The 13,053-nt window shown below is 33.2% G+C and overlaps 1 protein-coding gene and 1 long non-coding RNA gene across 2 annotated transcripts in view; one reads left to right on the top strand and one right to left on the bottom strand.

Moving 5' to 3' along the window:
* LOC129803097 (long-chain fatty acid transport protein 4-like) overlaps nt 1-6,754 on the top strand; it is a 36,065-nt gene extending 29,311 nt beyond the window's left edge. Inside the window, exon 4 of the mRNA XM_055849437.1 lies at nt 5,060-6,754. Coding sequence (XP_055705412.1) covers nt 5,060-6,432 — 1,373 coding nt within the window. The 3' untranslated portion in view covers nt 6,433-6,754. The remainder of the gene's footprint in view (nt 1-5,059) is intronic.
* A 4,344-nt stretch (nt 6,755-11,098) lies between these two features.
* Nucleotides 11,099-12,722, bottom strand: LOC129803126 (uncharacterized). Its single transcript, XR_008751842.1, has 2 exons — nt 12,453-12,722; nt 11,099-11,332 (listed from the first exon to the last, which is right to left on the bottom strand). It is a non-coding gene; the product is annotated as an uncharacterized LOC129803126 (long non-coding RNA).
* Nucleotides 12,723-13,053: the final 331 nt, after the last annotated feature.

The raw sequence follows: 13,053 nt of genomic DNA, 5'->3' as shown, positions 1-13,053 counted from the left end.
AAAATATTTGCCTAAACAATTATCTTTGGAGATATTTCTTCTGCGGACAATTATTTCCCAAAACTTATATTAACACTCTTACCCTCGTGCGCTGAAGACGCTAAATAACTGAATAGTTAGACGCAAAAAATATTTCCATTTATGTGACCGTGCTTAAAATTTTATTTGGCGTGACATCATCGTATTTACTATGGACTTTTGCACGCGAATTTTGCAATATTTTTAACGAATGAATAAAGAAGATTCATTGGTATAGTCCTTGCAATCAACATTTCGCGGAAAAACCTGTACAAACACATTTATAGATGCATTAAATAGACTTGAAAAATTTTATAGGAGTTTATCTTTTTTTGCTGAGTAAAGCAATGTAGTTATTATGAAATAAACATTGTATTAAGTTCAAATGATTCAACCTTTTATCAAAGGCTAATTCTACACTCTTAGAAAAAATTAGTTCGTACAAGCTCATATGCAGTTATTAGAACTATAAAATATAGTAAATATAGACCCAACTATATATTTAGTTTGGGTAACTAAATGAAATAGTTGACCACAGTTAGTTAAAGTATCCTTTTCATTTAGTTGTCACAACTAAATCAAAATAGTAATGGGTACTATAACATATTAGTTCCAATTACTAAATAAATGGGGTTGATACCCATCTTATTGGCTGTAATAACTATATCATATTAGTTGTGGTTACTATATAGCATTCATTGTGATGCATATTTCTTATTAGTTGCTTAAAATTCGAAAGAACTTCAACGCATTACTAAAATAAAAACCACTCTTTACTATTGGAAAAGTAGTCATAACTTTATGAAAATAAAGGCCCATCTATTTACATTGGTTGTGAGAACTAAAAGGAATTAGTGACCAATATTAGTTGGGATAATGATTTCATTTAATTAACACAAGCAAATATAATTGTATGAAAGCATTATGAAATAATTGCCGCAACTTATCCACGTAAATATTGTCTTATATTCTCACTACTAATAAATTTATTATGAGTATAATGTTTTAAGAATATAAGAACTACTTTAAATAGATTTGATAATAATCGCCCGAACAACTAATTTTCATTAGTAATCACGTCTAAACTTTTCTAAAAGAGTGTATACAATGAATTTAGTTCTAAACGAAAGATCAAAAGAGCTAAGATATTAATTACAAGTTGATGAGAGATGCGAATTTCAGTCGAATTAGATGGCATTTATCGTTTTTAGATTACATATTGGCCAGTAAATCTTCCATGAAAACTTTTAAGATTAATAAAGGATTTTTAAGAATTCTTTAGTTATTGGTAAAAATTTTAAATATGTTCATACGTGAGATATTTACAAATCATCATTTACCTTAAAATATCTCTTATTCTTAATTATTTTAGTCGATAAAAAACAACTTTTCTAGCGATAAAAAAATTTCCCAAACGTACTTTTTTGGAAAAGAGGGAGTAAAAAATTAGCCAGACAGGCCGAGCCAGACATTACTGTAAATTATTATTTTCAAATCTTTTTGTTTCATTAATTATGTTTCATCTTTGCTGAACAATCATACCTAAGTCAATTTTTGTGAATATTTTTCAATAGTCCATGAATACTTTATTTAAATTATTGTTGATTTATTTCACGCTTTAAATTAAATAGAATTTCAGAAGTTTTATGTTTATCTGATATGTAAAGAGGTTGATATTTCATATAGAACTTAAAAATAATTAGAAAACAAATATTTATAGGATTTCTGATGTGTCCCAAAATACCCATATTATGTCCCGAAAAGCACCTTGTCCAAAAATACCATACGTTACCCTATTCTTAGCAAATTGAAAATTAAGAAGGATTCTGGATCAGAGGGTGCATAAAAACGTTTTTTTTTTAAATTGTTTTACTTATGAAGGTAGTTATCTCTAAATATTCGTATTTCAAATTTCAAAGCAATAGGGTAAGTGTGCCTAATTGCGGCCAGCTTGTAATTCCGGCCATATTTTTTGTTCCGCGAATTTTCATGAATTTTTGGTTTTTAAATACTCTAGAGATAATACAGTGCAAAAGAATAACAAAAAATGCAGATTCCACAAACAAGATGATGTAAAAAGACATTTGAAGAATTCCCGATGGGCAAAGAACTATGAGAATGAAGGTGGCCGAAATAAGGCACCAAAGCTATGCCAACATTTTTATTTATTTAAAAATGTATTAAGAATGATTTTAGATAAAATAAAGACGATAAACCGTCTACAAGGTTCCAAGCAATACTCCTTAGAAAGAAGTAATAAAAATATTCAATTTTTATTAATAATATTGCATTTCAAACTTGAGACCTTGGCGCTTGCATGCAACTATGCCGAAATTTGGCACATTTGCCCTATATTTTAAATTATTGATATCACTGATCTCAGCGCCTTTAAAAAATACAGTTAAAAGAAAACATTAGGCATTTTTTTCTTTAAAACTATTACTTTTTCATAATACTTCCTTGACTGAGAAACAAATACTTCACAGATCGATTTACTTCCAAAATAAGATATTTGAAAAAAATTTACTAAATTTCTTTTGGAGGGGAATGTAGGCATGGTTCGCATAGAGTGAACCTTCAAACCATTCGGATTTTGTCTTTGTTTGCGAAGAGCTGACTTACTATTTCTCATCTCATTTCATGAGCTTAAAAATGATCTATCTTATGACTAAGAAATGACAAACTTGCTCTTTGCAAATAAAGAGAAAATTTGCATTGTTTGAAGGTTCACTCTATGCGAACCATGCCAACATTCCCCTATTAATTTAAAAAAAAAAAAACGATAAGGTATTTGGACAAAAATAACTTTTTAATTAGATCTATGAACATTATGAAAGTGCTAGTTTTCAATTTCATATTTTTGTTTATATAGAAGGGAATTCAAGAATACTTCAATTTTTTGTGGAACAACTCAATCAGTAAAGTAGTCTTTTATTGGCTAGGGTAAAGTGTATAATTTGGAATTAGTGTTTCAAGTTGGACAATTCGCCGGTACAAGTTAGACATGGCTTTTTTCTTGATAAATACAGTACAAAATTTGTTTTTAAGCATAAGGAACCAAATTTTAAAACTAAAGCATTAAAAATATACAAATAAAAATGAAGTACTAAATTTATCAAGACCAAAAGCCCTGTCCAAATTGTACCATTGTCCAACTTCTACCACTGTCCAACTTGTACCACTTTACCCTATAGTAGCAAAAAATGCTATAATTTCTGCAGGCATTTACTATTAGTCTTTTTTTTTAATTTCTAATGTTATGGTATCTAAAGGTACACACTAGAAGCAACTTTCATCAAAAATTGCCCTTCTTAAAAAATCCTGACGTTTTTGCCTGCACTCAGAACAATAATCGAGTAAAATTTACTCGAATCGATGTTGAATTAACTCTTTTTCGTTGTGATTTTCGATTAACTATATTTTAGACTTGATTTTAGTTCTATTTATGTGTAATATTTAGAAGAGTTGTTTTAACTTTTTTTTCCTAAAATTTACATGACAAAAGAGTGTAAATAACTCTTTTTAAGACTGAAAATAACTCGTTTTAAGAGTTAAAATAATTCGTTCCAAGAGTTAAAAATCTCTTTTTCGAGTTGAAATAACCCTTTCATATCCCAAAATGAATGTTTTGCAATTATTTATTTATTTTTATTTTATCATTTTCTTCATTAATTATTGTCCTGAAGTTTCCTATGTTTCGAGCGAAATATCACGTATGATACACGCACATGTCTGCATGAAACACTCTTAGGCACATTTCTAGTTGATGTTCCATTTGAAGTTTATCGCACGAAAATCTTCTTTACTGAAGTATATTCTTAAAACGAAAACACTTAAGCATATACTTCAGTCGAGATGAAATTTTACATCGAGAAAGAGTATTAATTACATCGATATCCGACGAAACAATTCAACTTGCACGAAGAGTTGTTTTAACTCTATTTACTAAAATTTACAACGGAAAAGAGTAGTGGAGACTGGGGCAAAAAGCCACAAAACGGAAATTTTATTTTTTTGTAAGCTACTCGATCGCTTCAAAAATTTCTAATTAGCTCAGTTTTATAGGAAATTTACCGCTCTACAACTTTGTGAAAGTAATTTTCCCCTATTTTGTAGGGAAATACGTTTATTGAGCCGATTTCTAAAAGGTAATTTTGTGACCATTCTCAAAAATTCTGGGTCAAATAGTACCAGACATGGAGTATTATCATATTTTGATTCGAATCTTATTAATTTTATTTATTGTTTATTTGTTTTGTTTAACATTTATGTCGTACTTCTGGCTAATTTTACTTAAATTAAGTGCTCATCTTTATTTTTAACGGTACGTGAACTTTTCAAATGAAATAATTACCTATTTCGTGAACAAAAAGGGTTTTTCTGAAGTGTCTGCAAATGCTTCAATAGGAAACCCCGGAAATATGATTTTTGGAGAGATTTTCTTATGGTTTTAGATGGGAAAAGAGAAAAGATAAGGAATAAGTACAAATCCTTCACTCAAGAGCAACTCAACAAGGTTTTGGAAGCCCTTCGTCGCGGTTTCACTTATACTGTTTGTCTCCAATTAGAAAAGTTCCCTTGTCTCCATTTGGATTAATTTGTTTCCAATAGAAGTGTATTTTACACTCGTGTATTTTTCTTGTATTTAAGAAGTTTTCAAATTATATCTAAAGAATTTTCACTAAACAGTAACATTCTAGAAGAGTCAATGAGCAAATTTATGTAATTTCCTTCAGAAAAAATATGAACTTAATGTGTTGAATCTTCTGTCAAGTTAAAGCATCTGGAAATGGTTTTGAATTAGGACATTTACCCTACCATGATTTATTCAATTTAACTGAAGAAATAATTAACTTTACTTAATTTCTTCATGTCCCACTCAAAACAGTAAAAACCATTTCTGCATTTCTCGTGTGAAGAAATAGCCTGAAGAAATCCAATGACAAAATTATTTTGGTGAACTTGAAGCGCAATCTCGTTAAAATAGCAGTTGGTCAATGTTCGAATAGATGAATAAATTTGCATTTCATTTTTTCGGCAGCTGTCGAGGAAATCCTCCCAACAATGCCATCATCTGTGTCACTGTATCAATTCAACGATGCTGCAAATGGTAAATGCCAGAGCACGGCAAAGGATCTGACCAGTCTAATGTTGGCAGCTTCCAAGGATAGGCCAACTGCCAAAAAAGCCAATCATCATGACCGTTTGCTCTACATCTACACGTCGGGAACGACGGGTATGCCTAAAGCTGCTGTGATCACACACTCAAGGTACATCTTCATCTGTGCTGCCATTCATCACCTGGCCAAATTCCGTCAAGACGATATCTTCTACACTCCCCTCCCACTCTATCATACAGCCGGAGGAATTATGAATGCCGGCCAGGCGATCTTGTTCGGAGCTACTGTGGTCATCCGGAAGAAGTTCTCGGCCAGTGGATACTTCCCGGATTGTCAGAAATACAAGTGCACCGTGGCACAGTATATTGGAGAAATGTGCAGATATGTCCTAGCCACTCCTCCATCTCCCTCGGACAAGGCTCACCAGATTCGACTGGTGTTTGGCAATGGTCTTCGGCCACAGATCTGGCCGCAATTCGTGGAGAGATTTAAGATTCCCAGAGTGGCTGAATTCTACGGAGCTACTGAAGGAAATGCCAATATTGTAAATATTGACAATACTGTTGGGGCTATTGGCTTTGTCTCCCGGATCATTCCCCAAGTCTACCCGATTTCAATTATTCGAGCAGATCCAGCCACAGGGGAACCCATTAGAGGACGCAATGGACTCTGTCAATTGTGCAAACCCAACGAACCAGGCGTCTTTATTGGGAAAATCATTGAGGGTAATCCCTCTCGAGCTTTCCTGGGTTATGTCGACAAAGCCGCTTCGGAGAAGAAGATCGTACGGGATATTTTCAAGAAAGGAGATTCGGCCTTCTTGTCAGGAGATCTCCTGACAGCCGATGAGAGGGGTAATCTATACTTTAAGGATCGAACAGGAGACACCTTCCGGTGGAAGGGTGAGAATGTGTCTACGAGTGAAGTGGAGGCACAGGTGAGCAATGTGGCTGGATACAGGGATGCCGTGGTATTTGGTGTGGAAATTCCCAATCTCGAGGGACGTGCCGGAATGACCGCAATTCTCGATCCTGAACGCACAGTGGACCTCAAAGCCCTTGCCGATGGTCTACGCAAAGCCTTGCCAACATACGCTAGGCCCCTATTTGTTCGACTCTTGGTTAAAGTCGACATGACCGGCACGTTTAAACTCAAAAAACTGGACCTCCAGAATGAGGGTTTCAATCCAGAAATTGTCACAGATCCCCTCTACTACCTCACATCCAAAGGTCAGTACGAGGAGCTGACGATGGACGCCTATGCCAAAATCTGCTCTGGAGAGATAAGATTTTAGGAGCGATAGCCGTATCAACTCCTTAGCAAAAACTTGATAGAAAACCCTGAGTTTTCTGTATTCTTGACTATAATTGAACGTTTTAGGTGTTACTTTAATGTGTGATAAAAAAGTTATACTATTTTTATGAGTGTACATAATCTTTTGCTACGACTTTAGTTTTAAGATCCGTAGATTAAAAAAAAACTGGTTGAAGAATTGTTAAAACTAGAACATTAGAAATGAGAGAGAATTGTGTAAGAATTTGTTACATTTTATATAGCAAATAATTTTTTTTCAAGAGGATGTTAATTATTTAAATAAACTTTTTGCAATAAACATATTTTTACTTCTTTTTTTTTTGGACGAGTATCAACTTAGAAACTATCTAAAAAAATTTTGCTCTATTGCATTCATTGAAACAAGGAGGTGACATTAGATAAGAAAAATGCGAACGGTTTCAGTGTAAATGTTCTCCTGTTTTCGTATATATTTCACGAGATATCTCCAAAACTACTTAGGTTGCCAATTTAGGGTTTTCGGTTGCCTCTTCACTATTAAGTTGGCTTTTGTTTTGTATTTGTAGTTTTTGCTAATTCATTCTATAAAGTCAGAAAACAGCTAAAAAACTCAGAAGTTTTTTCGGAACGCTAGAAACATATGGGAAACATAGGAAATGTCATGCCTTTGCATTGAAATGTTAGCAATGATGCTACATTCGTCATGAACTCCCTTATCTTCAGAAAAGTATGATGAAGAAACGACAATGGGCAAAAATATATGGGAGTTGGTCTATATGGCGACCACAGATGGAATTAGGCGCATTTTATAGGTAATGGTGTAGGATGAAAAACTACCGAGACTCAGGACGATATTCGCCCGGAGTCGTTGTAAATACGCCTTTGTCCTCTCGAAAAAAAAACTACTTTGACATCGGATTACTCACTATCAGCTAAAGGGATCATCATGAAATTCGGTACGGGGTCAATGTATGACTTACGGCGTTATCATACTTGCACATTAAAATTTTAATGTGATTCACATTAATTGTCGCTTGTGAGCGTCCAAATATGTTATTTGCGTCTTTAAGTCACTTAATATTTGGGGTTTTTCTATTTATTGATAAAAAAAGTGGACTTGGCCTGCAAAAATAAGTTTAAATTTACCTAAAGCATAAATATTTTTCACATTAAAAAATTAAAGAGAAAATCGCATTAATTTTTCACATTAATGCTATAAATCAATTTATATCAAATTTTGCGGGTCAAGTTTATCTTTTTTATCAACAATTAGATCAAATTTTGAATATAAAATGATTCAAACACACAAATTACACATTTGGACTCTCACCAGCGACAATTAATGTGAATCATATTAAAATTTTAATGTGCAAGTGTGATAACACAGTTAAGCTATTTATCTATGGATACTACCCCTCCCTCCACCACTCCCTCCAGTAGCCCTCATACAAAATGTGGACTTTTTTCATTTTAACTAGCCTCTGAGAAGAAATAGGAAGCTGAAACTTGGTACGGGATCAATGTTTATGAAAAGTTCCTTAACCATGTATATAGACTCCTCCCCCCTCCACTCCTTCTTGTAGCCCCCGTACAAAATAATGACTTTTTCCACTATAACTCCTCTGTGAAAAGAAGTAGAAATCAGAAACTTGGCATAGGTTCAAGGGTAATGGAAGGCTTTTTATCCGTGTATATACGTTTCCTCTCGCCACATTCCAGCAGTCCACATACAAAATGAGGACTTTTTCTACTATAACTTCTCTCTGAGAAAAGGTAGAAAGCTGAAACTTGGCATGGGAACAAGGTTTATGGAAGGCTATTCAGTTATGTAAAATCTGGGGGAAAATTCTGAACGCATCTAGTCAGACTACATATATGTGTAGTCTGACTACATAGCTGTACATGTACACTGCTGGTGAATGTGTGTGAGTGTAGTCGAGACACATTTTGTAGAATTGCCGCATCCCCATAGTCTCTGAATTCGTTAAGTTGGTTAACGAATTGAAATCGCGACAACCACTGACTTGATAGGTGACTACATAGCCAAAAACTATCTAGGCACCTCTTGAACATGCCTAGATGGCAAAAATTTCTCTGAAATCGGACCAAAAATGTCTTAAATATAGTTGAAGACATTCAGTAAATGTAAAAAATGCTAAATAATTAAAGTTATGTGAAATTTATGCACAAATTTCACATATTTAATATTGCATTTTTTGTATGCGAAAATCCACTCAAAATTAGAATATTTCTTTATATCCGACGTTTAAAAGCTTTATATCGCTGTTATTTTAATTTAAAATCTCTTTTCTACTTCACTGGTAGATTAATTTTTTATCTCTAACCATTTGGGCTGAGATTGCGTATTTAAAAAAATTCGGCTCATGAATTTTATTGCTCAAACTCAAAGAGTGAGCAAGAGTATCCTCATTCTTTTGCAAGAGAAGATTTAACTCAATAAAATAGTTTGAGAAAAGACTTTAAATTTTGCAGGCTTCGTACAATTTGCTTGAAGGACTCTTATATTCTTAACACAATAATTAGTAAAACATTTTCATATATCCCTTTATAATATTATAACAATATTCTTTTTGCCTTTCAGAAAAAGAAGCTTTTATGAAAAATGCCCAATTTTAATATTTTCTATTATCTTTTTTGTTTTCCTATGCAAATATAATTTATAAATAAAGTATAAATAAAATTTGACCACTAATACTCAGATTTGTAATTTATTAAAAATTGTGATTTTACAAGAAATAATACACACGAAATTAGAAAAATTAGTTCTATTTACAATTTTTTTGAGAGCTCTTTAATCCCATTAATGTATGATTTTATTAAAGACTATAAAACGAATGCATAATAATAAGCACTCAAGTTGCGTTAAAAAAAAACTGAATAAAAAATCAAAAGCTTCTAAAGGAGAGATATCGTTTATTTAATAATATTATTTGCAAATCCTTTTAGAAATAACAATTTGGTTTTTAAAGTTGTTGACAAAGGACGATATAAAAAAAATGGAATATAACAAAGCTAAACATTTTAAATAGAATTTTAATAATTTTTCTCTATATTTTGCTCATTACAGGCAAGCTTCTAAGCTTTAATGCCTCAATTTCCCTAAGCCCAGTGCAAGCATTGCAAATTAACAGTATAGTTAAATAGTTCTTGAATTTATCTATCCCGTAAAAATAAATTAACATTTCATTACGAATTGTCATAGACCACATTTTTAATAACTTCAGAAGAGATTTATATTAAAGAAAAAACGTCAATTTATTAGCAAAATTTCATAAAGCTTTTCTTGAAAATAATGCAGAATTCTAACGTTTTCTATTATCAGTTAACCCTTTAAGGACGATTGGAACACCGGTGTTCCATAAAGAAAATAATTTTTCCTGACTACGTACCTAAAATTATTTTTTTCTTATGTCTGTACATAATTGTAAAGTAGAAGGTTGAAGGAATCTACAATATTTTTTACAAGTCTCTAGCTATTTGATATGTAGTAAATATTTAAACTCAAAAATAGCGAATTTTTAAAATCTCAAATTCATAATTGATTCTATTTATTTTTTATACTTCCAATATATATATATATATATATATATATATATATATATATATACATATATATTGTATATATATTGAAATTATTATTATTGATTTATTTGAACTCTCATTGATCAATTTCCCGATCAGCTGTTTGTATTGGTATTTTATAATACTTATCACCACTAGGGGGAGGCTTTGAACTTTCGCACACAAAAATGATATTCAAGTTCAGTGATTTTTTCTGACTACCATGCAAACCGTATGGATTCTCCAACTATGCCAAAAAAATGTCTTACTTATAAGGTTCATAATCCCACCAAACAAAATCCCAGGAAATCCTTAGATTTTCCTCCAGAGGAAAATGAAAATTTAATGGCGATTTGTCCGATAGATGAATCAAGTTTCTATTATCGCACGCGATTCACGCCATCATTGAACACCCCATTTTCACCGTAAATTTTGCACCGGACACTAAAAGTTGCACATCATTGTTTAAAGGGAACTCTAATCTACTTGATTAAACCATTTTTATAAGGAATAAAACATTTTAATATCACTTTTTTGGAACTTTTCTGAGAGATGTTTTATTGACATTAAGAACCATTTTTTTGCTTGCGTCTACGAGAATTTCACTCCGGAAACGGTTAAATCTGATGAATACTTTCTTGAAAAGTCCAAATATCACCAAATTTACACGAATCAATAAGTTTTTAAAGCTAAAAATTGACTAAAACTCTGCAAGCGAGAAGACCACACAAGATTCCACCTCTCCTCCACGGAGCCGGATATGCACAAAAACGTTTGAATGCGCATCGCATTGAAGATTTCTCTGTTCCTGCCCAACTGACCAGGTGTTAACAGTTGGTAACCAGCTGTTAACAACTCTGTTAACAGAGTTGTTAGGTTGCCTAACAAATTCATCTGACTTTTTGTTCCAAAATGAGACACTTTTGCGTTCATGGTGGACACTAGTGGAACTAATAGCTAAATTTTTAGCTGTCGCTGTTAACATTCTGTTACCAGAGTTGTTACCATTCTGTTAACACCAGTGTTACTTCTGTGTTAACAAGAGTTTTTCAAAATCGTTTTTTACTTTTTTAAATAATAAAACATTTTTTTAATTAAATTACATTTTATTTCATATAAAAAAAATAAAGAAAATCACAATATCTTAAAAATACCGAATGAGGCAGGAATTGTTGCACTTATTCTCAAGCTGTCTGTTGCTGTCTTGTCTCTTGCCTCCTTGCCTCTTGTCTCTTGCCTTTGGGATGATCTGTCGGAATTTTCTCCGTGCTAGACTTTCCCAAATCCGCTTTCAGGCCCACAGGTTCATGTGATTCATCCTCAGGATCATGTAAGAAAAAATAAAAAAATGATAAGTCTAATTTTTGGTTTTAAGCAGAAATGTCGGAACGGAAGTTGAAGATCCTGAAGAAAGTATGCCAATAAGTGATGTAAAAAACACATTTTAGGAATTTGAGCAGATCTCTGGCCACAATGACGATCAACAAAGTATAAAAATTCCGAATTCCGCGTACTCGTGTAACTTCAGGGAAATTTTCTATTTTTTGGAAGACATTTCCAGCCGAAGGTGGAAAATCGTAAAAAATATTATTCCAATGAGGGTTGTGGATTAGACATCCAATTTATTCTAGTCGATTTTTGGTCAGCGTGATAAGAACAAATGTGCAACTTCCGGAATGCGGACACTTGCATGATTTCTTGAAAATTTTCTCGTTTTGGATAGAAATTTTTAGCCGGAAGTGGAAAGTCGTGGAAAAGGTATACCAGTGAAGACCTTGGATGGGAAATCCAAGTGATTTAGGGTGAATTTTTGCAAGCAGAATGCGAAAAATATATCAAAATTAACAAGCTCGCGCATTCACACAATTCTTGGAAAATTTTCTATTTTCGAGTGGAATTCTCTGACCGGAAGTGGAAAAATAGGTAGAAGGTACATCAGTGAGGGCTATTTATGATGCATCTAAAGGATTCTGGTCAATTTCAGGTCAGCAAGACGGAAAAACACGTTAAAATCTGGGAGGTTGCGCATTTGCATTATTTGTGGAAAATTTTCTATTTTTGGATAGAAATCTCTGGCCGGAAGTGGAAAATCGTGTAGAGGGTATATCAGTGAGGAGAATGGAAAAGAATTCTGGCCAATTAGGGGCAAGCAGGACGTGAAAAACACGTTAAAATCTGGGAGGTCGCGCACTTGCATAATTTGTGGGAAATTTTCTATTTTTGGGCGAAAATATCTGGCCGGAAGTGGAAAATCGGTTTGGAAGTTCATCAATGAGGGCTACGAATGCGATATTTAAGGGATTCTGGCCGATCTCAGACCAGCAGGACGTGGAAAATCGGAAAATCTTAAAAAACCACGAATCTACGCAATTTCAGGCACTTCAGAGAGTATTTCTTGAGGAAAATAAAGAAAAAACTTGCACACTGATTTAAACTTACCTTTCAGAAGAAAAGTTTTCCACTAAGATACCGCAAAAAACTAAATTTTATACATTTTCCGCGGTGGAAAATGTCCAGATGTCATCCTGAACAAGACGCGTTTTAGTTACGAAATTCGCCGTTACGCTACTCGTGTGCTGTACCTTAAAAACTTGCCAGCGTTGGTAACAATTTTAGGCCAACTCAATGCTACTTTCCACTGGCCCAAAACTGTTACCAGCGCTGTTAACATTCTGGTACCCAGAGCTGTTGGTTGTTAACTTTGGTCAGTTGGGTGCAGCTGCAGGAATCGGGATTTAGCACAGATATTGAGCTTCAGCAGGTGAACAAGCTAAAATTTTCACAAAACATCTTCTTACGGACAATTTCTTTTCTTTGTCATGCAAAACAACACAAATAGTGAGGTTATGTCAAAGATTGTCAAAAACCAGTTGTAAACTGTATGAGCTTATTGCAGATGTGATTCTTTCATTGCACATTCAGTTTGTGCAAGCTTGAAAAATATTTTTATATCAAAGAAATGCAAAATTGCTTAATAATTACTCAACTGCAGCCTATTTGAGTCAAATTACTTCTTGTTTATCAACTTTACGATTTTTAA

Source organism: Phlebotomus papatasi, chromosome 2, assembly GCF_024763615.1.
Source record: "Phlebotomus papatasi isolate M1 chromosome 2, Ppap_2.1, whole genome shotgun sequence".
NCBI lineage: Eukaryota > Metazoa > Arthropoda > Insecta > Diptera > Psychodidae > Phlebotomus > Phlebotomus papatasi.
Note: the sequence above shows the minus strand (reverse complement) of the source record. Positions and strands in the feature narration are given on the sequence as shown.